Below are 22,926 nucleotides of genomic sequence, written 5' to 3' on the forward strand. Positions count from 1 at the left end.
AATGCAAATTCCCAATAATGAAACAATGCACGTAGCAAGTCTTTTTCAAGTTTTAACCCCTGAGGAATAGCCTAGACTGGCCTGACCTGGTTCAAAGGCCTTGGCGCACGAATGATTTGAAACTGTATAAAATACCTTCCCTGAGTTGAGGAGGGTCTCGCACACATCACCCAAAAACTGACAGGCAGGATGCTGTGTCCAGCAGAATCAGGCCTGCGAGAATATGTTAGACCTATCTGCAAGTGGGAGATGGAAGACCCACCTGGTAAGGTAGGCATATGTACAAGCTGTTTATTATTTTTAAAGATGTGTTTTCTCTGAAATTCTTTTGTTCTGAATAAATAGCACTTTGCTTTATGAGAGTTGGATGGTCACTGAATAACACTGTCATTGCCCCAGAGAAAGCATAAACTGCAGGTGCTGATGTGAAGTCAGATCTGCTGAGGCAATCAGAGTGAATTGCAGGAGCAATGTACTTTAACACAAGCATAACTTTAACCAAAGCATGCTTAACCAAAGATCACAAGTAATTTTCATAAAATGGAGCAGATTGCAGTTGGCCCTATCACAGAGAGGTATGGTCCACAGAGACTACAGGTTGCAGCATAAAGTCCTCCATCCTGATCGAAGCAAATGTTACAAGCATCAAGTTAGAACACAACACTACATGCTTTAGACATGCTGTTACCTACAGTTGGTTTTACCTGCATACTAAAGATGAGAGCCGGAACAGACCACTTTGGCGTAAAGCCACTTTTTGAATGCTTCTTTCTGAGCTGTACTGTGCATTACTGGTCTGAAGCCTAGTGAGATCTGAGCCAAGGGGTGTAAATTAATTAGGCACTGGGGAACTTTTGAGGATGAGAGAGCCTATACCAAAGAGATGGAGTACACCTTATCCAAAATGGAACCAGACTGCTGGAGTGGAAATTGACAAGGTTTTAGGAGGTTTGTTTAAATGCAGAACTGAGGAAAAGCTGATGAGTGCTGAGGAGCACTTAGGTTAGACACAGGTATCTGCTAGGGTTACCAAAAATGCAAAAGTAAATAGAAATTAAATAATCTGTTAGAAAAATAAACTGGGTATGTATCAAATGGCAGCTAATTAAAATGGACGCCTCTCAGTCAACACAAGTTCTGCTGGAATACATACATGTATCTGCATTATTGTTATTGTGACAATTTGGGGAATCTGCAGACAGCTGATGAATTCTATTTAAAGCTGAAGTCTCTGTGTATCTGGGTCAGACTGCAAACTCCATTTTGAATGTGGGACTTCTTTGCCTTATCTTCTGTCTTTTGCCTCATATTGAATTAACACCCGCAAGAGGTGACAGGAGACATTCTTGCACCTGGCACTGGGCTAACAATAAAGGGTTGTTGAACTCTGGTGATCATCCATTTAAATGGCATACCTGTGGACAAAGATGACTACTGCCCAGGGCAAACCAGTTTTTCCATGTCTGAGCTCCTGGGGGGGGGGGGAGTAAACAGTCAACCCCTGTTTGATGACTTTGATGACCTGACAAAGAGGACTGGAAATTATAAGATAAAGGGTCTGTCAACAGCCACTGTAGAGAGCAAAAGAGCATTGTCTGAAGGGTCAGAGGGAGACTCAGTTTTCAGAGGAGAAGCCAGAAGAAGAATCCTGGACACCCAAGATGACTCTGACCTAAGCCCAAAGAACATTCAAGATTGGTGAGTAAACTGAGGCAGGGAAATGTGTAAAGGCATTTTATTGATTTGTCTAGAACTGTATAATTCTTTAGCTATCTACAGTAAAGAGTGATTATGTTTGAACCTCTCAAGGTCTGTTTCAGAGTGGTAGCCGTGTTAGTCTGTATCAGCAAAAAAGAACAAGGGGTCCTTGTGGCACCTTAGAGACTAACAAATTTATCTGGGCATAAACTTTCGTGAGCTAGAACCCATTTCATCAGATGCATGGAGTGGAAAATCCATGCATCTGATTAAGTGGGTTCTAGTCCACGAAAGCTTATGCCCAAATAAATTTGTTAGTCTCTAAGGTGCCACAAGGACTCCTTGTTGTTTTTTCAAGGTCAGTGTGTCTGTCTGCTTCCACCATCACGAGTCCCTAAGGAGGTGAACTGTAAGCTTGAGGGCCCACAAAGTGGATCTCTGGGCAAGAGTGTGTGTAAGCAACTGGGGTGTCTATGGGGGCTCAGCATTGGTCCTAGGGATCTCGGGCAGCTGGACTCTGAAGTCCTATTTATGCAAAAGGGTAACACACAGAGAGCTTGCCCAGAAAATGTGCCAGAGAGGCACAAAGAGATGGTGGAGGAGCCTATTCAGACTCAGGAAGCTTAAAGCCTTTATGCCCAGTATGTGGGACCCAACCACAGCAGCCTGGAGCATGTCCAGCAGGGGGAGCTCTGCCAGAACTGTGACAGCTATGTATAAATATTGTTCTATATACTGATACCTGGTCTTGTTGTTCTTTTGTAGCTGGACTATTGGGTCCAAAGAAGTATTTTTTATTTAGATACTTGTTTTTAATAGCTTTAGATTTTTCCTCTCTTTTTTCTTTTTCCTTGTGGAGCATCCTTCTGAATTGTTCAATGTCTAGCCAGCACATGAGATCCATGCTACAAACAAATCAAGGAGAATATTCTTCATTATTCCATGTTGATGTCATTTTTATCAGAATTCTAATAAGTTATTATTTTAATTACAATTAACAGAAGTGGAATCAAGTGTCCAGATCTTGCATGCTATGTCAGGGGAAATACTTTTTGCCTCAGTTGTTCCTTACTAGATTAGAAATAAGCTAACATGAGAATGAGTATGTCACTAGTTCAACACTCAGAAGTAGAAGTGGAATGCCTTTAAATCCCAGTCTACAGTAGACCAGACCAAATAATTTATTTGATGAATTTGTCTCTTTTTGAATAATCTATTAATAAATTCCTATTTCCTCAAATATTTTATTATCCATATTAAAAGATGAATAATTTCTCCATAAAACTCCTGGTCTGTAAATTGCTTATAATCAGTTCAACATGAGTATTCAATATTAAAAATGCCAGCTTTTTAATGGGATAATCTTGATTGGACACACAGGTTACATGATACTGGGTTTGTTCCTTAATTGGAGAAGAAAAATATTTAGAATACTCACACTTCCAAGTTCACTTTCTATGATTATTTTCTATTAAAATTTAATGTTTCTGTGAACATTCCTGACAATAAACTTGTTTGCTAGAATTTTTGCAGAAAGTGAAACATGCAGAGGCAGATCCAGCCAAACCACTTTAATTTCTTGTTCTAATAAATATTTTCAGACTTTTATTTTGTTTTTTGAGGTATTAGCTCATGGGTAAAATTTACAAAAGTATCTAATTGATTTAAAAACTGAAGGCCCATTTTCAAAAGTCTCTTGGGTACTTTGGAGTTTAAGTCCTACTAGGACTTATTCTCCTAAGTAGAGCTAGTTGGAAAAATTCTAACAACGTTTAATTGGAATTTGCCGATTTGTCCAAATTGGAATGTATAACGGGGACAGTTCAGTTTCAAAAAAGTTCAGCTGGAACACTGCCTCGTTTCCTAGCAGTTCACCCACTCAGTTCCGTGGCAGCCCACTATACAGACTGCCTTAGAGTTGGGGGGACCACAGAGCTTCCAGGATCTGCGGCTATGGGGCAGCTTGCTAGGTAGACTTCCTCAGAGCCAGGAGCCCTAAAGCTTCCAAATCAGAACAAAACCATAATTTAAAATCTCAGAATCCTCCATGAAACGGAATGCCTTTTCTCCACAAAGCTCTACTCCTGTCACTTAGGCACTTTTGACTCTTTTGCTCCATGCTAGTTTATAATTATATTACCGTTTACCCTGGACCAGTAAACAACATCATCAGCATTAGTTTAGGGCTGGGGTGAGTAAACTATGGTCCAGGGGACACATCCAGCCTTTCAGATGTTTTAATCCGGCCCTCGAGTTCCAGCTGGGGAGCAGGGTCCAGGGCTTGCCCTGCTCCGCATGGCTCCTGGAAGCAGCGGCATGTCCCTGCTCCGGCTCCTACATGTAGGAGCAGCCAGGGGGCTCTGCACGCTGTCCCCACCCCAAGCACTGCCTCCGCAGCTCCCACTGGACAGGAACTGCAGCCAATGGGAGCTGCCGGGGCAATGCCTGCAGATAGGGCAGCGTGCAAAGCCACCTGGCCATGCCTCCATGTAGGAGCTGGAGGGGGGACATGCAGCTGCTTGAGGTAAGCGCTGCCTGGAGCCTACACCTGACCCCCTCCTGAGCCCCAACCCCCAGCCCTAGCCCTGATCCCCCTCCTGCCCTCTGAGCCCCTTAGTCTCATCCCAGAGCACCCTCCTACATCCCCAATCCCTCATCCTCAACCCCACCCCAGAGCCTGCACCACCAGCTGGAGCCCTCACCCTCCCCACACCCCTGCCTCAGTCCAGAGCCCCCTCCCACAGCTTGAACTCATTTCTGGCCCCACCCCAGAACCCTCAACCCCTCCTGCACCCCAGCCCCCAATTTTGTGAGTATTCATGGCCCGCCATACAATTTCCATAGCCAGATGTGGCCCTTGGGCCAAAAAATGTGCCCACCCCTGGTTTAGGGAAACCTAATTTAAAGAAACAGATGGGTGTAAAAAGGGATTGGAAGGCTGAAAAAGGAAATATTTTAACTATTTTGAGCAGTTACCTAAGAACTGAGTACTTCTGCAATTTTCTGGAATGTTAAAAATATGGGGACTAATGTAGGAAGATATAGAGAAGTTAGGGACAAAACTCACATTTACTTCTGTTGAAACGTCTGCTTAAATCTTTATTTTACATGTTTAGGCTCAAATTTTGGAAATTGTGTGTGTGCATAAATTACACATGCAGTTACTGTGATGGTTACTTAACTGTGTTAACTGCATGAACCAAAACTGCAGTTGCTTACACACTTACGATAGCTGTGTGCCCACATTCTGTGTATATATTTGTAATTCTGAGCCTTCAATTTGAAAAAAAAAAAACAGGTTCAAATTGTGCTACCAAAAGCAAGTTTTATTCATTATAGATCAAATTCTGTGTTGGGTGCATGTCTTTAAATGGCCCTGGGACACATGCAGGAAGAATTTGACCACAAATGATTTCATAACAGGAGATTTATTTCTAACAAACAGCTGAGACTGCCATTCTGATGTTTGAACAAAATTCTCATTTTAGTGCATACATATCATTCTCAAAAAAATGGATAGATTGCAATCCTGTAATCTTTACATAGCCAAAACTCCCATAAAAGACAATGGGCATTTTGAGTGCAGAAATGACTGAAGAACAACAAACATACACTGCAGAATGCTCTTCAAGAAAGAGTCGGAACTGTTCTAACTCCAGTCCATTGTGGATCAGGTCGTGAAGGCTACAACCTCTGTATTCCTCAGGGACTTCACTTAAGAGCTGTGCTTCTCTGAGAACATCAGGCTGAAGTAGGGGACTGATTTCAGGAGCAATACTCTAACAGAAGAAACAATTTCAATTATATAAAGAAATCTTCTGCCTCTTATAACCTGGACAATCTAATAATCCTCCATTAATCCTTCTTTATTGTTTTTAATTCCTTCTCTTCTGTTGTTGCTAATTGCTGCCATGAAGTCACTTTTTCTCCTGTTACAGGAAACAATGCTCTGTCATGACCAAGCAGACAAGGAACGATGCTGCTACACAGAAATTATTACCATTGCTGAAGAGGAGCAGAATCTGTCTTGATATAAAAACTTCCCGATTCCTAAGGAAATAAGCTGCATATATCAGTAAGGTATGTTATCAGCTTTATTTTAAACACATTGGGCCAGATTTAATCCTTAAATAAACCAGTCACTTAACTGAATTCAAGGGATTTCCTCAATATTTAGGGTCCAATCCACCTCCCACTAAAGTCAGTAGAAGTCAGACCATTGACTTCAATGGAGCTTGGATCAGGCCCAAATACTGATGTAACTGAGAGCAGAATTGGAACCATAATTAAAACAGTGATGGCTGTCAAGCATTCATCTGAAAATTAATACTAATCAACAGCACTGTTAGTCAATCAAACCTGTTCACAGTTTCCTTTCATTGCTGATCCATAAAGTGTTAAGCCTCTCAGATAGAAATCAAGTTTGTTTTTGTTAGTAGGTGCTTGTCTTACCTCATCCTTCTTGGAAACACTCTCTTGATGCAAAGCCTGTAGCTTTCTAAAGTACACTGAGTCCAGCTGTCGACTTTCTTCCACCAGCTCCACCTAATAAAAATAATATCTTATGTAATCCCAACAGTATATATTATAGAAAGCTGGAGAGCTGGGCAGGCAACTTGCCAATGACAGTGGGTAGAAAAGAAACATCCTTGCCAATAACGAGACAGATGTTTAGAAGAAGAAAAAATCACTGCAAGTTGCATCCCTATGAGAGCCACTGAGAAGCAGCAATCCAGTTCTTAGAACTATAGTGCTCACTAGGAAATGATGTTCACCACCAATTTTGAAACATGAGCACCTCAATAGAGAATCCAACCAATAAATATGAAAGCTATAAGACAACTATTCTGTGCTTTTCCTGTTTTGTTCCATATTGTGCCAGTTGGTGGCTTTAGACTATAAATTGTTCAGGGCAAGGACTTGAGTGATATTTTTTAATCTGTGTAACACCATGCACATATATGGTGCTTAACAACAACAGTAATCTTGCATTTGTATGCTCAGATCAGCAGTTAGGTGCATAAGTAACTGTTTTTTACATCTATATATTGGTTGGAATATTCAAATGTGGGAACTGGACATTTATGAAACTTGGACCTACATGTTGTAGTGGTGCAGTAATCCATCACAGACAGACTTCCCACACCATGGTCTTAATTATGCAAGAGCTTATATGAAAGAGAAAAGACAATATTTCCAAATTAACATCTACCTAGACACTAATATCATACTCAGCATCATATATCTGAATGTCCACAGACCACAATCTAACTCTCTTCTACTGCTGCACAACCTTTTTTTGTTTCTTCATTGTTGGGAGTTTTTTGAGAAATAATATGTATTTTTAAAACAAGCAGGAAAATAATTTCAGACCATTTTGTACAAAGATTAAATCAGAGAATTGATAGAAGTTGAGACACCATAATGAAAAAGGTTTGATCTGGTGTTTGGGTTTTTATAAAAGATATTTTGACCATGCGTCAAATGTATGATTTAAGCCTCTCCTTTATTGCTGGTTGAAATAGCTTGTTTTCTGTGGAATAAATGTACCTGTTCTGTGTTGCCAAGCAAGTGGGGAAAGAGGACACAGGGAGTCTCCTCTCCCTAAACAAGTAGCAAAGCTGGATCTTTCCTAGAAGGAGAACTAAGTTGCTGAACAGTGCATTGCATCAAGAGGGCATAGTCTGAGAGGAGCAGCACAGGGCTTTCCAGAGCATGTGCTGTTCGGTCCACCCTAAGGAATACGTCTTCTCCTTTTTGCTGGACCCAACAGGCTCAGGCCCTATATTTTTTTACGCATCTGCCCAGGTCTCTTCTGTTATTAGAGTATTGTCATTTGAAAAGTTTATGCACAACCATACAACAGCAAAGCAAAGTACCACCTGATAAAAGTTTCTCATTATATCACTAACAGACATTGTAGGCTACATGCATGAAATTAACATAAAGCAATCATAGAAGGTTTTAGATTTGTCACTAGACAAGATTAAAATGATATGTTAAAAGAATGTTCAGAAAATGTCATCCCTCTTTTAATAAAAAAAATTAAGAATTATGCTTTACAGTGAAACCACTTGGTCAGAGGAACTGCTATTCTCAGTATATGTGAAGTGTTACTAATGTTTGCAAAAGGTGTAATGCTTAGTATAACATTAGTCTGGCAAAGTCTAAATGGAATTTCATACTAATGAAAGGGTTAGCCAATTACAGCATTGTTTTTGTGGATGCAGACTAACACGGCTATACCGCTGATACTTGACAGCATATTCTGCAGATCACTAAGAACATAGTTGAAATATCTTTCTCATGACAATGCTTGGAAAGAGAAGAGATTATGGCGTAAAATGTACGTCATGGCAAGATTCTGTTCTCAGGCCTGTCAGTCCTCAACCTTGATATCCTGGTCTTCCAATATATGTGGCATCCTCATAGCTGTTCATGCATGTAGAGCAGAGGTGGGCAAACTACCGCCCATGGACCACATCCGGCCTGCGGGACCATCCTGCCCGGCCCTTGAGCTCCTGGCCATGGAGGCTAGCCCCCGGACCCTCCCCTGCTGACCCCACTCCCCAGCAGCCTCAGCACACCATGACGCCAGCGCTCTGGGCAGCGCAGCTGCGGGGCTGGCTGCAGCTGGGCGGCGCGGCTGTCAGTCCTGGTGTTCTGAGTGGTATAGTAAGGGGGCAGGGAGGTTGGATAAAGGGCAGGGGGCTCCAGGGGGCAGTCAGGGGACAGGGAGCAGGGGGCAGTTGGACGGGGCGGAGGTTCTGGTGGGGCGGTCAGGGGATGAGAAACAGGGGAGGGTTGGATAGGCTTGGGAGTCCTGGGGGTCTGTCAGGGGGCGGGGGTGTGGATAGGGATCAGGGCAGTCAGAGAACAGGGAGCAGGCGGGGTTGGATAGGGAGTGAGGGTTCTGAGGGGGGCAGTCAGGGGGCAGGAAGTGGGATGGGGCGCATAGGGGGCGGAGGCCAGGCTGTTTGGGAAGGCACAGCCTTCCCTACCTGACCCTCCATACAGTTTTGGAAACCTGATGTGGCCCTCACGCCAAAAAGTTTGCCTACCCCGATATAGAGAGAATATAATAATAGTAATAATAATAATTAATTAATACTTTGCACTGCTGTAGAGATTTCCAGTAAAAGATCTCAAAGTGCTTTACAACTATTAACAAATATACTCTCATCTATGGAGGTGTTATTATGTAATTCTCCTTTCTTTACATATAAGAAAAGAAAGCCACTTAAACCAAGGTCATAGTGAAACTACTTGGATCAGAACCCAGGTTTCCAGATTCTCATTCCTGTTAAACAAATCTCTGTCCCGCCCCACCTAATCCACAGATACACTTTATGAATCTGAGAGCAGATTTGTCCTAACTTTTGTAATCACTTGTGAGCAGTCACATTTCCAAACATACTATTAAACAAAGTTCACATACAGAATACAGTCAGAACACACAGTCTTGCCTAATTACTTCTTATTCTGATTTTTATGGAAGCAGCAAAACTGGAATTTCCAAGTTTCTCTTCTGGCTTTGCTGCTCTTATAGTTTTTCTCTCAGGATTGCTCAGCCCTTATTTTAGATCCTCTGTCTAGAGAGCCACTCCCACCTCATATCTGGATGGGACACTGGGCAACCTGCTTCAGTAAGCGTGCAGAATACACTTAATTCTTTCACAGCAGGCTCACCACCTGCTTACATGGTAGAGTGTTTGGCCTGGTCTGCACTACACGTTTAAACAGATTTTAGCAGCTTTAAACCGATTTAACGCTGCACCCGTCCACACAATGAGGCCCTTTATATTGATATAAAGGGCTCTTTAAACCGGTTTTGTACTCCTCCCCAACGAGAGGAGTAGTGCTGAAATTGGTATTACCATATCGGATTAGGGTTAGTGTGGCCACAAATCGATGGTATTGGCCTCCGGGCGGTATCCCACAGTGCACCATTGTGACTGCTCTGGACAGCAATCCGAATTCGGATGCACTGGCCAGGTAAACAGGAAAAGTCCCGCGAACTTTTGAATTTCATTTCCTGTTTGCCCAGCGTGGAGCTCTGATCAGCACGGGTGGCAATGCAGTCCCAAATCCAAAAAGAGCTCCAGCATGGACCATACAGGAGATACTGGATCTGATCGCTGTATGGGGAGACAAATCTGTTCTATCACAGCTCCGTTACAAAACACGAAATGAGAAAGCATTTGAAAAAATCTCTGGGCTATGATAGACAGAGGCACAGTGCTGTGTGACAAGCATAAAGGAAAGCCAAAGAATCAAATGGATGCTCATGGAGGGCGGGAGGGGGTACTGAGGACTCCAGCTATCCCACAGTCCCCGCAGTCTCTGAAAAGTATTTGCATTCTTGGCTCCCAGTGCCTGTAGGGTCAAACACATTGTCCGGGGTGTTTCAGGGTATATGTCGTCAATTTACACCCCCCCCACCGCCCCCATGAAAGAAAAAGGAAAAAAAATCGTTTCTTGACTTTTTTATATGTCACCCTATGTCTACTGCATGCTGCTGGTAGACGCAGTGCTGCGGCAATGAATAGCAGCATCCTCTCCCCTCCCCTCCCCGGTGGCAGACGGTACAATATGACTGCTATCCATCACCATCATCAGCCCGTGAGTGCTCCTGGCTGGCCTCCCGGTCACTCCCAGTAGATGGTACAGAACGGCTGGTAACCGTTCTCATCATAGTAACTGGGGGCTGAGTTCCATCAGCCCCCACCCTTTCATGTCTAAAGAAAAGATTCTGTACGGCCTGGACTATCATAGCAGCGGGATGCTGGGCTCCTCCCCCCCCCCCACCGTTTAATGTCCTGCCTGGACTGTCATAGCAGCTGGAGGCTGCCTCCCTCTCATTTTATCTCACTAAAAAGTCAGTGTTTCTTATTCCTCCATTCTTTATTACTTCGTCACACAAATGGGGGACACTGCCACGGTAGCCCAGAAAGGTTGGGGGAGAAGGGAATCAATGGGTGGGGTTGTTGCAGGGGCACCCCCCGTGAATGACATGCAGCTCATCATTTCTGCGGGATCTGACACAGAGTGGCTGTTGTTATAAACAGATAGCTAAGGGTTAATGTTTCTTTCACCTGGAAAGGAGTAACCTGAAACACCTGACCAGAGGACCAATCGGGAAACAAGGCAAATCTGGGTGGAGGGAAGTTTTGTGTGTGAGTTCTTTGTTCTTTGTCTTGTGTCTATGCCCTCTCGGCTCTGAGAGTGATTTTTCTCTCTTCTGCCTTTCTAATCTTTTGTTTTTAAGTTGTAAGTACAAAGATAGTTAGACAATATGTTTATATTGTTTTTAAGACCTGTTGGAGTTTTTCTTTAGTGGGGACTTCAGGGAATTGAGTCTGCAGCTCACCAGGGAATTGGTGGGAGGAAGAAGTCAGGGGGAAAATCTCTTTGTGTTAGATTTACTAGCCTGACTTTACATACCCTCTGGGTGAGGGAGGAAGAGGAGAGATTAGCTCTCTCTCGGTACTTGTGTTTTCCAGGACTGGAAACAGGGAGGGTGGAGTCCCTCTGTTTAGATTCACAGAGCTTGCTTCTGTATATCTCTCCAGGAACCCAGGGAGGGAACACCTGGAGGGGAGGAGGGGGAAGGGAGAGGGTTTATTCCCCTTTGTTGTGAGACTGAAGGAATCTGAGTCTTGGGGTCCCCCAGGGAAGGTTTTGGGGAGACCACAGTGAGCTAGGCACTGTATAATTCCTGGCTGGTGGCAGCTTTACCAGGTCCAAACTGGTAACTAAGCTTGGAGGTTTTCATGCTAACACCCATATTTTGGACGCTAAGGTCCAGATCTGGGAAAAATGTTATGACATGGTGGCACAGCGGTGTGGATAGATAGAAGAATCCAGAAGCCAGTAGAAATATTATTTTCCTTTTCTCTGCTAGGGGCTTTTAAGCAGAGAGAAACAGTTTGGTTTTAAAAGGAACCAGAGAGAATTTTTTTTCTGCTCTCTCTTGCAGTTTTTGGCTTGCATATTAAGCAAGGAACCATTAAGGAACTATTAAGGGTCTTTTGTGAGACAATAGCACTCCCATTGAGAGTCAAATACCAGCACAATACACATGCAAATAAAGTGGTTTTTCTGGTTTACTTTACATTTAAAAGATTAGCTAGAGGAAGAAAGGGAAAAAGGCATTGTTGCTAGGCAGACCCCAGGAGGCAACAGAGAAACTGCAATTCAGACAATAAACACCAGAGGGCGCCTCAGCACAAGAAAGCAGAAAACATGAGTTCCAAAGAAAGCCTAAGGCAGGAGCGAGCACGGCAACAAGCCATAAACAAAGAGAATGAACATAAGAGACAGATAGAACTAATTAATGCAGAACTAGCCAAGGAAGAGGCAGCCCACAAAAGAAAACAACAAGAAGAAGAGGCAGCTCACAGAAGGAAACAAGAAGAAGAAGAAGAGGTGGCTCACAGAAGGAAACAAGAAGAAGATGATGCAGCCCACAGAAGACAGAACTCCAGAGGGAGACCCACCGACAGGCCATGGAATTAGAAAAGGCTAAGCAACAGGCTCCAGCCAATCCTAACAACACTTCACCAATTATGGTTCCACATCCCAAGAAATTTCCCACCTACAAGGCAGGTGATGACACTGAGGCCTTCTTGGAAAATTTTGAAAGAGCCTGTCTTGAGTACAGCATCCCTGAAGACCAGTACATGGTTGAATTGAGGCCACAGCTCAGTGGACCTTTAGCAGAGGTGGCGGCTGAAATGCCTAAGGAGAAAATGAACAATTATAAACTTTTTCAAACCAAGGCCAGATACAGAATGGGGATAACCCCGGATCATGCCCGTCAGCGTTTCAGAACCCAAAAGTGGAAACCAGATGTGTCATTTTCCAAACACGCCTACTACGTTGGAAAAAATTATGAGGCCTGGATATCAGGAAACAATGTTAAATCCATAGACGAACTGCACCTCCTCATACAAATGGAGCAGTTCTTGGATGGTGTTCCTGAGGACATAACACGGTACATACAAGGTGGAAAACCCAAAAATCTCACCGAGGCGGGGGAGATTGGAGCCAGATGAATGAAAGTGGCAGAAAGCAAGAAAGCTACTGTCAAGGGGAGCGAATACCCCAGAGGGCACAAACACAAGGCAAAGAACAAAGAACTCACACACAAAACTTCCCTCCACCCAGATTTGTCTTGTTTCCTGATTGGTCCTCTGGTCAGGTGTTTCAGGTTACTCCTTTCCAGGTGAAAGAGACATTAACCCTTAGCTATCTGTTTATGACACGCCTCCCCCGACAGCTGTGCTCTCTGGTTCTCTGATACACTGGTTCTCTAGTACACTTGCCCCATATTCTAGGCAGGACTGACTCTATTTTTAGATAAACCATAAAGGAGGGATTGACTCGGGGAGTCATTCCCATTTTTGTCTTTGCGCCCTTGGCTGACCTCAGCTAAGGCCAGCCAGGAGCACCCATGACAGCAGCAGACGGTACAGAACAACTGATAACTGTCATCTCATTGCCAATTTACAATGGCACAGCAGACGGTACAGAACGGCTGGTAACCATCTCTGCTACCTTGCAATGGCAAATGAATGCTGCTGTGTAGCACTGCAGTACCGCCTCTGTCAGCGGCATCCAGTACTCATACGGTGACAGTGACAAAAGGCAAAATGGGCTCCATGGTTGCCATGCTATGGCGTCTGCCAAGGCAATCCAGGGAAAAAGGGTGCGAAATGATTGTCTGCCGTTGCTTTCACAGAGGAAGGAATGAGTGACGACATTTACCCAGAATCACCCGCGACACTGTTTTTGCACCATCATGCATTGGAATCTCAACCCAGAATTCCAATGGGCGGGGGAGACTGTGGGAACTATGGGATAGCTACGGGGTAGCTACCCACAGTGCAACACTCCGGAAATCAACGCTAGCCTCGGTACATGGATGCACACTGCCGAATTAATGTGCTTAGTGTGGCTGCGTGCACTCGACTTTATACAATCTGTTTTACAAAACCGGTTTATGTGAAATTGGAATAATCCCGTAGGGTAGACATACCCTTTCAGGCAAACATTGCTTGTCTGTTGTACAATATTTCCTCTTATTGTAGCATTAGCCACAACTTAATTCTAAGCACTAAGGCATGTTTGAGACAGTTAGTCTTGACTTAGGGTCATTATAATGACACTCTGACACCACTGCTTATTATCTCTTTATGGTAAAAAAATGACTCTTTGGCCATTCATGCTAAGTAAAATCATAGGTGTGGCCTTTAGTCAATGATGTGATTATGCGATAGCACAGAGCACACCATCCCATAGGGAAAGCCTGTGCCTCAGGAAGTTACATTACCTCCCAGAGCAGAGTAGTCCAGTTCATTAGAGAACAGTGCAGGTTGCATCTTCAGAATGGTGTAGCCTGCTCTCCACAATGTGTCCTACTCATTGCATTGGTCAGTGCAGAGGGGAACTGTGGCTATGGCCCCATTTTTTCCCTTATGAGGAACACTGAGGGAGCAGTACCTGCACTCACTCAAGCCCAGTGACTTGAATGGGGATGATCAAGGGATAGAATAAGGGCCCCTCACTAGATGGCCCTATGTAAGTTACCTTTCCATAAATGGATTTGTCTACTTCCACCATTTTCATCCATGGTACCAGCAGAAGGGTGAGGATATATTCTTCTGCTGGGTCAAAAAGATCCTCATAAGGTGGCTTAATTTTCTGATAAATCTCATTTTTCTTATCCTGTTGCAGTCCAATATCCATGCTGGCAGAAGGAGCAATGTAAGCGGCATAAAGGAACTATATTAAAAGAGAAGACAACAGTTTTTTAACCACCATCCATTCTAATGGCCACAGTAAATAAGTTAGTTAAAGATGAGGGTGGTAGCAAACTGTTTTTTATTATCCTAGTTACATTCTCGGTCACATAATCTTTCCTCCCCTTCCTCTATTCCCTTGATGCTACTAAGTTTTCCAAAATACAGTTTCTGCCACAGCTCCCTGACTTCCTTACTCCTACATTTTCTGCTTATTAAAAGCTTCTTTGATGACAAAATCATGCATAATGGTGATGGTAATGCTTACACAGATACATTTTGCTGATCCTTAGTTGCAATCACCATAACAACAACAAATGCAGATCTTCATCTTTGAGTTACACGCTGTTATTACTTTAAACATTTAACTGTAATACGATGCACTGTTCTATAATACAATAAACCATTTTGTGAAAGATGGTTACTTCTTGCTTTTTAGAAACCAAACCAAGCAAGATTTTGGAATTTTAATGTAAAATTGAAAATCCTAAATACCAAGAAGACTGCAGTCCTGGTTCGGGATCTACTAGCATGGACTTCTGTGCATATGCAGACCCTCACTGATTTCACTGGGACTCTGCCACAGGACAGGAGCCCGCTTCAGCATATCCCAATGGAGAGCTGGGGCCTAAAACTTCTCCGAAGCAAACATCTATGAGGCTATGATAAAATTTATATAGTTTTAAACATTCTTTACTTTTGTTGTTAGCACTGTGTATCATTAAAATTGTAAGAATATTCAAAGATATAATGCAACTTTTGGGACAGATTCTAAGCTGGGGTAAATCAGCATCGTTCACTGACTTGAATGGAGCTACACTAATATACACCAGCTGAGAAAATAGCCTTCCTTGTTTTGTCTCACTCAGCTTAGACAGTGAAGTGAGGCTGGTCAGTTTTACTTTCTGGTTCTCATGCACTAATAAAATACTATTGTGTTTCAGTGTGTAGCACAGCAGAGGAATGTTTGAATAGTTAAAAAATAACTTCTCTTTTCTTTATTTAGCATATCAAGTTATGTCAAACTTCAACCATAAAACAAACCCAAAATGGTTACTAACCTTTCTATAACTGTTGGTCTTCGACATGTGTTGCACATGTCCATTCCAATGTAGGTGTGTGTGCACCCCAGGCACAGTTGCATTAATTTTTTCCCCTCAAGGTATCCCTTGGGTCAGTTCCAGTGCCCACTGATGCCTGCCAGCCCCACCCTCCTCAGTTTATTTTAACTGAGTGACTCCAATAAGAGATGGAGGGTGGGTTTTAGAATGGACATGTGCAAGAGATCTTGAAGAACAACATTTACAGAACGATTAGTACCTGTTTTTTCTTCTTTGAGTGCTTGTACATGTCCATTCCAATGTAAGTGACTCACAAGCAGTTGTGCAGAAGGTAGACTTGGAGTTCAGTGACAAGCTGACTGCAAGACTGCATTGCTGAAGTTAGCATGGTCTCTAGTCTGCTGGGTGATGAAATAGTGTGTTGAGAGCGTGTGCACTGATGACCAGGTTGCTGTTCTGCAGATGTCCTGAATAGGGACTTGTCCTAGAAAGGCGGCCAAGGAGGTGTGGAATGAGCAGTCGGATTAGCTGGAGGTAAAATGCCCACGAGTTCGTAGCATGTCCGGATGCATAAAGTAATCCAGGATGAAATTCTCTGGGCAGAGATGGGGAGGCCCTTTCTTCTCTGCTATCACGATGAACAGCTGAGTTGATCTGCGGAATGGTTTGGTCCTTTGTATATGGAGAACCAGATCCTGCCTAACACCTAAAGAGTGCAGGTACTGCTCCTCTCTGTTCGCATAGGGTAGAATACCAGCAGGAAGATTGCTTGATTGAGTGGAACTGTGAAACCACCTTTGGGAGGAACAACATGTGTGGATGCAGCTGAACCTTATGCTGAAGAAGATTGTATATGGGGGCTCCGATGTAAGGGCCTGGATCTCTGATACCCTTCTGGGTGAAGTGATGGCCACTAAGGAGGCCAGTTTCCAGGAAAGGTATAACAATGAGCATGTTGCTAGCCACTCAAATGGTGAGCCCATGAGCTCTGACAAGACAAGGTTTAGATCCTAGGGAGGAATGGGTTCTCTAACCTGGGGGTATACCCTCTCCAAGTCTTGGAAAAAACGGATCATGATCGTGTGAAAAAACAGATTGGTTGTTGACCTTGGGATGGAAGGCTGAGATGGTCACTAGGTGGATCTTGACTGAAGAGAGGGCCAGACCTTGTTGTTTCAGCAGCAGATGGTACTACAAAATAAGCTGCAGAGTGGACTGCATAGATTGAATTCCCCATTGGGAGGACTAGATGGAAAACCACTTCCATTTTGCAAGGTAGGTGGCCTTCTATTGCCCAGTAGGACTCTACGGACCTGCTCTGAGCAAACCTGCTCCTCAGAGGTCAGCCATAGAGCTTCCAGGCTGTTAGATGAAGGGAACTGAGGTTTTGGTGGAGCAGCCAACTGTGGTCTCAAGAGATCAGGTCTGGGTGTAGCAGAAGCAGTAATGGAATCTCCACTGAAAGGCCTAAGAGGGTGGTGAACCAATGTTGCCTGGGCCATGCTGGGGCTATGAGAATGACTGATGCTCAGTTCTGCTTGATCTTCATCAGAACCTTGTGACTCAGTGGGGTAGGTGAAAATGTATAATACAGATGTTTTGTCCATGACAATAGCAATGTGTCTGTGAGCGACCCTGGGCAGTGGCCTCACAGGGAATAGAATTGATGTCATTTCCTGTTGTTGCAGGTAGCAAACAGATCTATAAAGGGAGTCCCCCCCCCCATTGGAAGATGTCCCTCATGATATCCAGTCAGAGGGATCATTCATGGTTAGAGGAGAAAGACCTACTGAGGTGATTGTCCAGCTGGTTCTGTGTTCCCAGAAGATAGGACACTTCTAGACTGATTGAGTGAGTAATGCAGAGCTCCTACAGCTGGATTGCTTACTGACACAGGGGGAAGATTGCGCCACTCCCTGTCTGTTTATGTAGAACATGGCCATTGTGTTGTCTGTGAGAACCGAAATAGTCTTGTTTGTAATGTGGGGTAGGAACACCTGGCAGGCTAGGTACTCCCCCTGGTCCCCCAAGCTTCCTGACACTGATATGAAGGGAAAGCTCCTCTTGACAGGGTTACCAGGCATTCAGTTTTCCACCAGAACACCTGGTCGAAAAGGGGCCCTGGAAGCTCCAGTCGGCACCACTGACTGGACCATTAAAAGTCTGATCAGCAGCGCAGCAGGAGCCCAGGGCTAAGGCAAGCTCCCTACCTGCCCTGGCTCTGGGCGGCTCCCAGAAGCAGCTGCTAGTCTCTGTGGTCCCTAGGCACATGGGTAGCCAGGAAGGCTAAGCGCACTGACCCCGTCCTGAGTGGTGGCTCTATAGTTCCCATTGGCCAGGAACCATGATGAGTGGGAGCTGCAGGGGGCGATGCCTGTGAGCATGAAGACAGCACATACTGTGCAGAGCTGCCTGGCCACCCATGCACCTAGAGGCCACAAGGACCTGGTGGCCACTTCCTTGGAGCCGTAGTAAGTGCTGATGGGACAACACACATCCCCCTGTACCCCAACCCTCTGGCCCAGCCCAGAGCCCCCTCCTGCACCCCAAAGCCCTCATCACTAGTCCCACCCCAGAGCCCACATCCCCAGCCAGAACCCTCACCCCCCACACCCCAACCCTCTGCCCTAGCCTGGAGTGCCCTCCTGCACCCCAAAGCCCTCATCCCTAGTCCCACCCCAGAGCCTGCACCCCCAGCCCAGAGCCCTTCCCATACCCCAACCCCCAGCCCCAGCCCAGAGTCCTCACCCACTCTTGAACCCCAACCCCCTGCCCCAGCCCTGTGAAAGTAAGTGAGGGTGGGGAAGAGTGAGCAACAGAGGAAAGGAGGATCGAGCAAGCAGGGCAGGGCCGGGGCCAGTGGGGAGGGGCTCGGAGAAGGAGCCAAGCAGGAGGTGGGGCAGGGGTGTTCGGTTTTGCGTGGTTAGAAAGTTGGCAACCCTACTTCTTGAGACCAGAGGCCCTGAGTTCTGAGAGATCCTAGGTGGGTTCCCCAGCTGAGGGCTGATGCATCAGATACTAGACACAGACAATTAAGGCCTTGAAAAGGGTACTTCTGCATGTTCCACGTGGTGGTTCAGCCACCATGTCAGTGAATCGAGGATCTGAGCTGGAACAGTGACCACTGAGTCCAGATGATGACATAAAGGAGAGTATACCATGGCCAGCCAGGCTTGGAGAGGTCTGAGATGTAGCCTCGTGTGTTGCACTACATACGTGCATGAAGCCATGTGGCCCAGAAGACTTAGACAATTTCATGTAGTCTTGGTCAGATGAGACTGGAGGGACCTTATTAGGGATGTAATTGAATGAAAACAATTGTCCGGAAGTAGGTCCATCACTTGCATAGAGTTGAGAACGGCACCAATGAGCAGAGATAAGAGTGGATTTCTGGATGTTTATCAGTAGACCTAGTGCCCTGAAGGTCGATTGGATAAGATGGATGTCAGATTCCTCTTGAGCTCTGGACCAGTCTCTTACCAGCCAGTCGTAGAGGGACGGGAACACATGAACTCCCTTTTTTCTGAGAAAGGCTGCCACCACTGCCATGCATTTGGTGAAGATCTATGGAGCAGCCGACAGGCCGAATGGAAGGACCACAAACTGATAATGAACTTGTTCATAACAAATCTTAGGAATCGTCTGTGGCCTCTTCCACAGCTCCCACCTGAAGGATGGATTGGACTTCTTCTTCCAACAGTTGCTCATGAGAAGGGTCCCTGAGGAAGGACAGGTGGGGGGGGCTAGGAGGGTGGGGTAGACAAAAATTGGATGGGGTAATACACTTCTACCGTGCTTAGAACCCAGAGATCTGAGGTAATGTGGACCCAGGCACTGAGGAAGTGGAGGAGCTGGTAGGAAAAAGAAGGGGTAGCTGGATCCGGTGTTGAGGGGATTGTAATGTTGACCTTGAGTATCTCATCAAAATGAGTGCTTTGAGTCTGCACAGGGCCTTCTAAGGAGGGTTGCAAAGGGGGCTTATGCCTGAACCCCCTGCTCTTCCTCCTCTGTTGATCTTGCCTGACTGATTGGGCAAAGTAGTGGCCAGTCTGTTGGGATCTGTAGTACCCTCTGGATACTGCCAGGATATACAGACCCAGAGATTTCAAGGTCTCTTTAGAGTGCTTGAGGCCATGTAGTCTAGTGTCCATTTGCTCCAAAAAGAGCTATGACCCTTCAAAAGCAGAGTTTGGTGCACCTCATGTGGAAACCCTGAGGACTGCAACCATGAGCTCCTGCACATGGTTACACCTGTGGCCATTGATCTGGCCATGGAATCAGCAGCATTCAGATCCTTTAAAGGGAGGCCCATGCCACGGTCTTCCCTTCCTCAACTAAGGATGAGATCTCTTGTCTAGAGTCCTGGGGGAGCAATTCCTTAAATTTTAGCATGGACTCCCAAATATTAAAATCATAGCAGCCTAGCAAGGCTTGCTGGTTCACTATGGAGAGCAGTAGGCCCCCCTATAGAGTAGGCCTTCCAGCCAAACAGGTCCAATTTCTTTGAATCTTTTCCCTTGGATATGGATCCCACTTGACCTTGAAGATCCCTTTCATTGGCAGCCGCCACAACCAGGGACCCCGGGGGAGAGTGCGAGAATAGGAACTCATATCCTTTAGCTGATACAAAGTATTTGCATTCTGTACACTTCACTGTAGAAGTGAGGGAGGCAGGAGTTTGCCACAGTGCCTTGACTGGGTCCATAATGGCCTCACTGAGTGGTAGAGCCACTCTAAAAGGGCTCACTGCTGACAAAATGTCTAAGAGATTATGTGATGTCTCCTTAACCACATCTCCTATAAGTTTGAGGTTACCCTCTTTAACAAGTCCTGGTATTCCTTGTGGTCATCTTGCAGTGGAGACACCCTGCTGCCACCACTGCCTCATCTGGAGAGAAGGATGAGGAGACTATAACCAGCTGAGGAGCCTCCATCACTTCCTCAGTCTCCACAGAGGCCTGCAGGATTTCCCCCTGAGGCTTGGTGTTGGGTTCGGTACTGGAGTCTGAGTGAGAGGTCTCTCGGTGCAGTACCAGGGGCATCATACTTTCCAAGGCCACTGAGTATGATTGCCTTGAGAAGCTGCCCTGAGGGCGCATGCCCCATGGGTTCCTAAACAGTCATTGCATAACTGCCAGGACCATGGGGACCGGTGCCTAAGTGTTCAGTGGCACCCCTGTACTTGGGGCAACAATAAAAAAGGAATGGCCCGGGGAGCAGTGCGGGCGGCTGTGTCAATGGAGGGAGTTAGGACCCCACTTCTGACTCTGATGATGAACTGCAGCATGGAGAACAAGGCAATGCCATTCCTTTCAGTGCCAATGATCAGTGTCATGGCAAAGATCACGTGGAGGCTGCCAAAGGGATTTTCCCTTAGAGGGCAGACACGGTACTGGGCGAAGTCTGAGCAACAGTTCTCTGCTGCTCAGTGGTACCAGTGGTGCTGAGTCCTGTACCTCCGGGTTCAAGGGAACTGGGCTTGTTTAGTCTGCAGAAGAGAAGAATGCAGGGGGATTTGATAGCAGCCTTAAACTACTTTAAGGGAGGTTCCAAAGAGGATGGAGTTCGGCTGTTTTCAGTCGTGGCAGATGACAGAACAAGGAACAATGGTCTCAGGTTGTAGTGGGGGAGGTCTAGGTTGGATATTAGGAAGCACAAGGGTGGGTTACCTAGGGAGGTGGTGGAATCTCTATCCTTAGAGGTTTTTAAGGCCCGGCTTGACAAAGCCCTGGCTGGGATAAGTTGGGGGTGGTCCTGCTTTGAGCAGGGGTTTGGACTAGATGACTTCCTGAGGTCCCTTCCAACCTTGATATTCTATGATTCTATGACCCACTCCCCCATGTAATAACCTTGAGACCTCCTGAGGGATCACAACCCCCAGTTTGAGAACCCTTGCACTAGGAGGGAAAATTCAAGCAACTTTGCTCAGGGCACACACACCCTTACACTGGAAAAGGCATGTGCAAGCACTCCAGGAAGAACCAACACTTTGGGTCTAAACACTTGACAGTGGCTCTTTCAACTCTGCAAAAGCCAAGTCACCAAACACATGGATCCCTTTACAACTGTCATCCTTAGAATTTTTAATGACTAGCATCTTTAACAACCATGCAGGATTCCACCCATTTTCTACACAGATGTAAGCACCTAAAAAGCAAGACGGGTTTGTTTTTAGCACGGCCTATACATTGTTAGCCAAGATAAAGATTCCCATGTGTAGGGGTGAGACTAAGAAACTAACAAATCCATAGGTAAAGCTAAGCTGAAGAACTCAACCAAATTTATCAGATCAGTGTACACCCCAGGCTAATTATAAAATAAACTGAAATTTTGCAGATACAGCACTAATTAGACTCACAGTGATGTCAAACCTTGGAAGTTACTTAAAACTAATAAAGTTACAATTACATCATATTTTAATCTGATCCAACACATTTCACATGTAAAAAAGCCAAGTTATAAAAAGACAGTCCAGTCATATAAAGATGTGATATCTATAAAAATAACCATCTCGTAAAGGGGTTAGACATTTTATTCAAGTCAAATTAGACAGCAATAGGACTAAGTTGGTCGACTCGTAAAACCACACATGGGAGCTCTGAATTAGCAAAGACCCCAGTGTATTAGATTTAACCTGGTCATTTAAATGGCTAACCTTCCTGTAACGTGGCTTTTTAAAACCCAAAACACAACTTTCTTTGATGGAACTGTTCTCTCTCTAAATAGAATTTTTTATATACTAAATCTTTGCATTCAAATGGCCTTCTGTTTGTTTTGGTTTAGAAATTGGAAAAGTTGGAAAAACTAATCTATAATTACCTTGATAGACAATGTCATAAATTATTAACAGGCTTTGCACTCACTACCTTTGCAACATCAGGGCCTGCTACTGCAGCTGCTCCACATGTGGAACTGCTAGTGACATCACTTCCATTTCACCTGTGGAGATGCTACAGAATGAGCTCCTACATAAAGGCAGACATTATATCCATTAGGCTATATATGGTTACTTCCATCCGCACACAGATCAGTCTGAGCCAGGTCAGCAAGCACTCAGCACCTGGATCTTGGGACCCTGCTACAGGGTGTGTCACAGCCTGTGACTTGGGTCCAAACCCTGCCATTTTGCAATGTGGATGCACTTCAACTCGCAGAACTGAGTCAGAAGGTCTGCATAGTGCAGTGTGGATGCGTTAGCATGGCTGTGAGACCAGGGTCCAGCAACTGTAAACCCAGATTTACAATTCAGTGTGGACACTCAGGTTTACAGTGCAGCATAGACATATACCCTAAGGGCCAGATCCTCAGCTGCTCTAGACTGATGTAATTCTGTTGACTTCAAGAGAGATGCACAGATTTAGGAC

At 45.0% G+C, this 22,926-nt stretch overlaps 1 protein-coding gene across 7 annotated transcripts in view; it reads right to left on the reverse strand.

The window, feature by feature from the left end:
• RGS22 (regulator of G protein signaling 22) overlaps positions 1 to 22,926 on the reverse strand; it is a 106,082-nt gene that overhangs the window by 25,013 nt on the left and 58,143 nt on the right. For all 7 annotated transcript variants that reach the window (XM_050940591.1, XM_050940589.1, XM_050940590.1 and 4 more), the window contains 4 exons: positions 14,290 to 14,484; positions 6,151 to 6,243; positions 5,311 to 5,477; positions 2,441 to 2,603 (listed from right to left, as the gene is read on the reverse strand). In XM_050940591.1, the coding sequence (XP_050796548.1) occupies positions 2,441 to 2,603; positions 5,311 to 5,477; positions 6,151 to 6,243; positions 14,290 to 14,484 (618 nt within the window). The remainder of the gene's footprint in view (positions 1 to 2,440; positions 2,604 to 5,310; positions 5,478 to 6,150; positions 6,244 to 14,289; positions 14,485 to 22,926) is intronic.

The sequence above is a fragment of the Gopherus flavomarginatus genome, chromosome 2 (genome assembly GCF_025201925.1).
Source record: "Gopherus flavomarginatus isolate rGopFla2 chromosome 2, rGopFla2.mat.asm, whole genome shotgun sequence".
NCBI lineage: Eukaryota > Metazoa > Chordata > Testudines > Testudinidae > Gopherus > Gopherus flavomarginatus.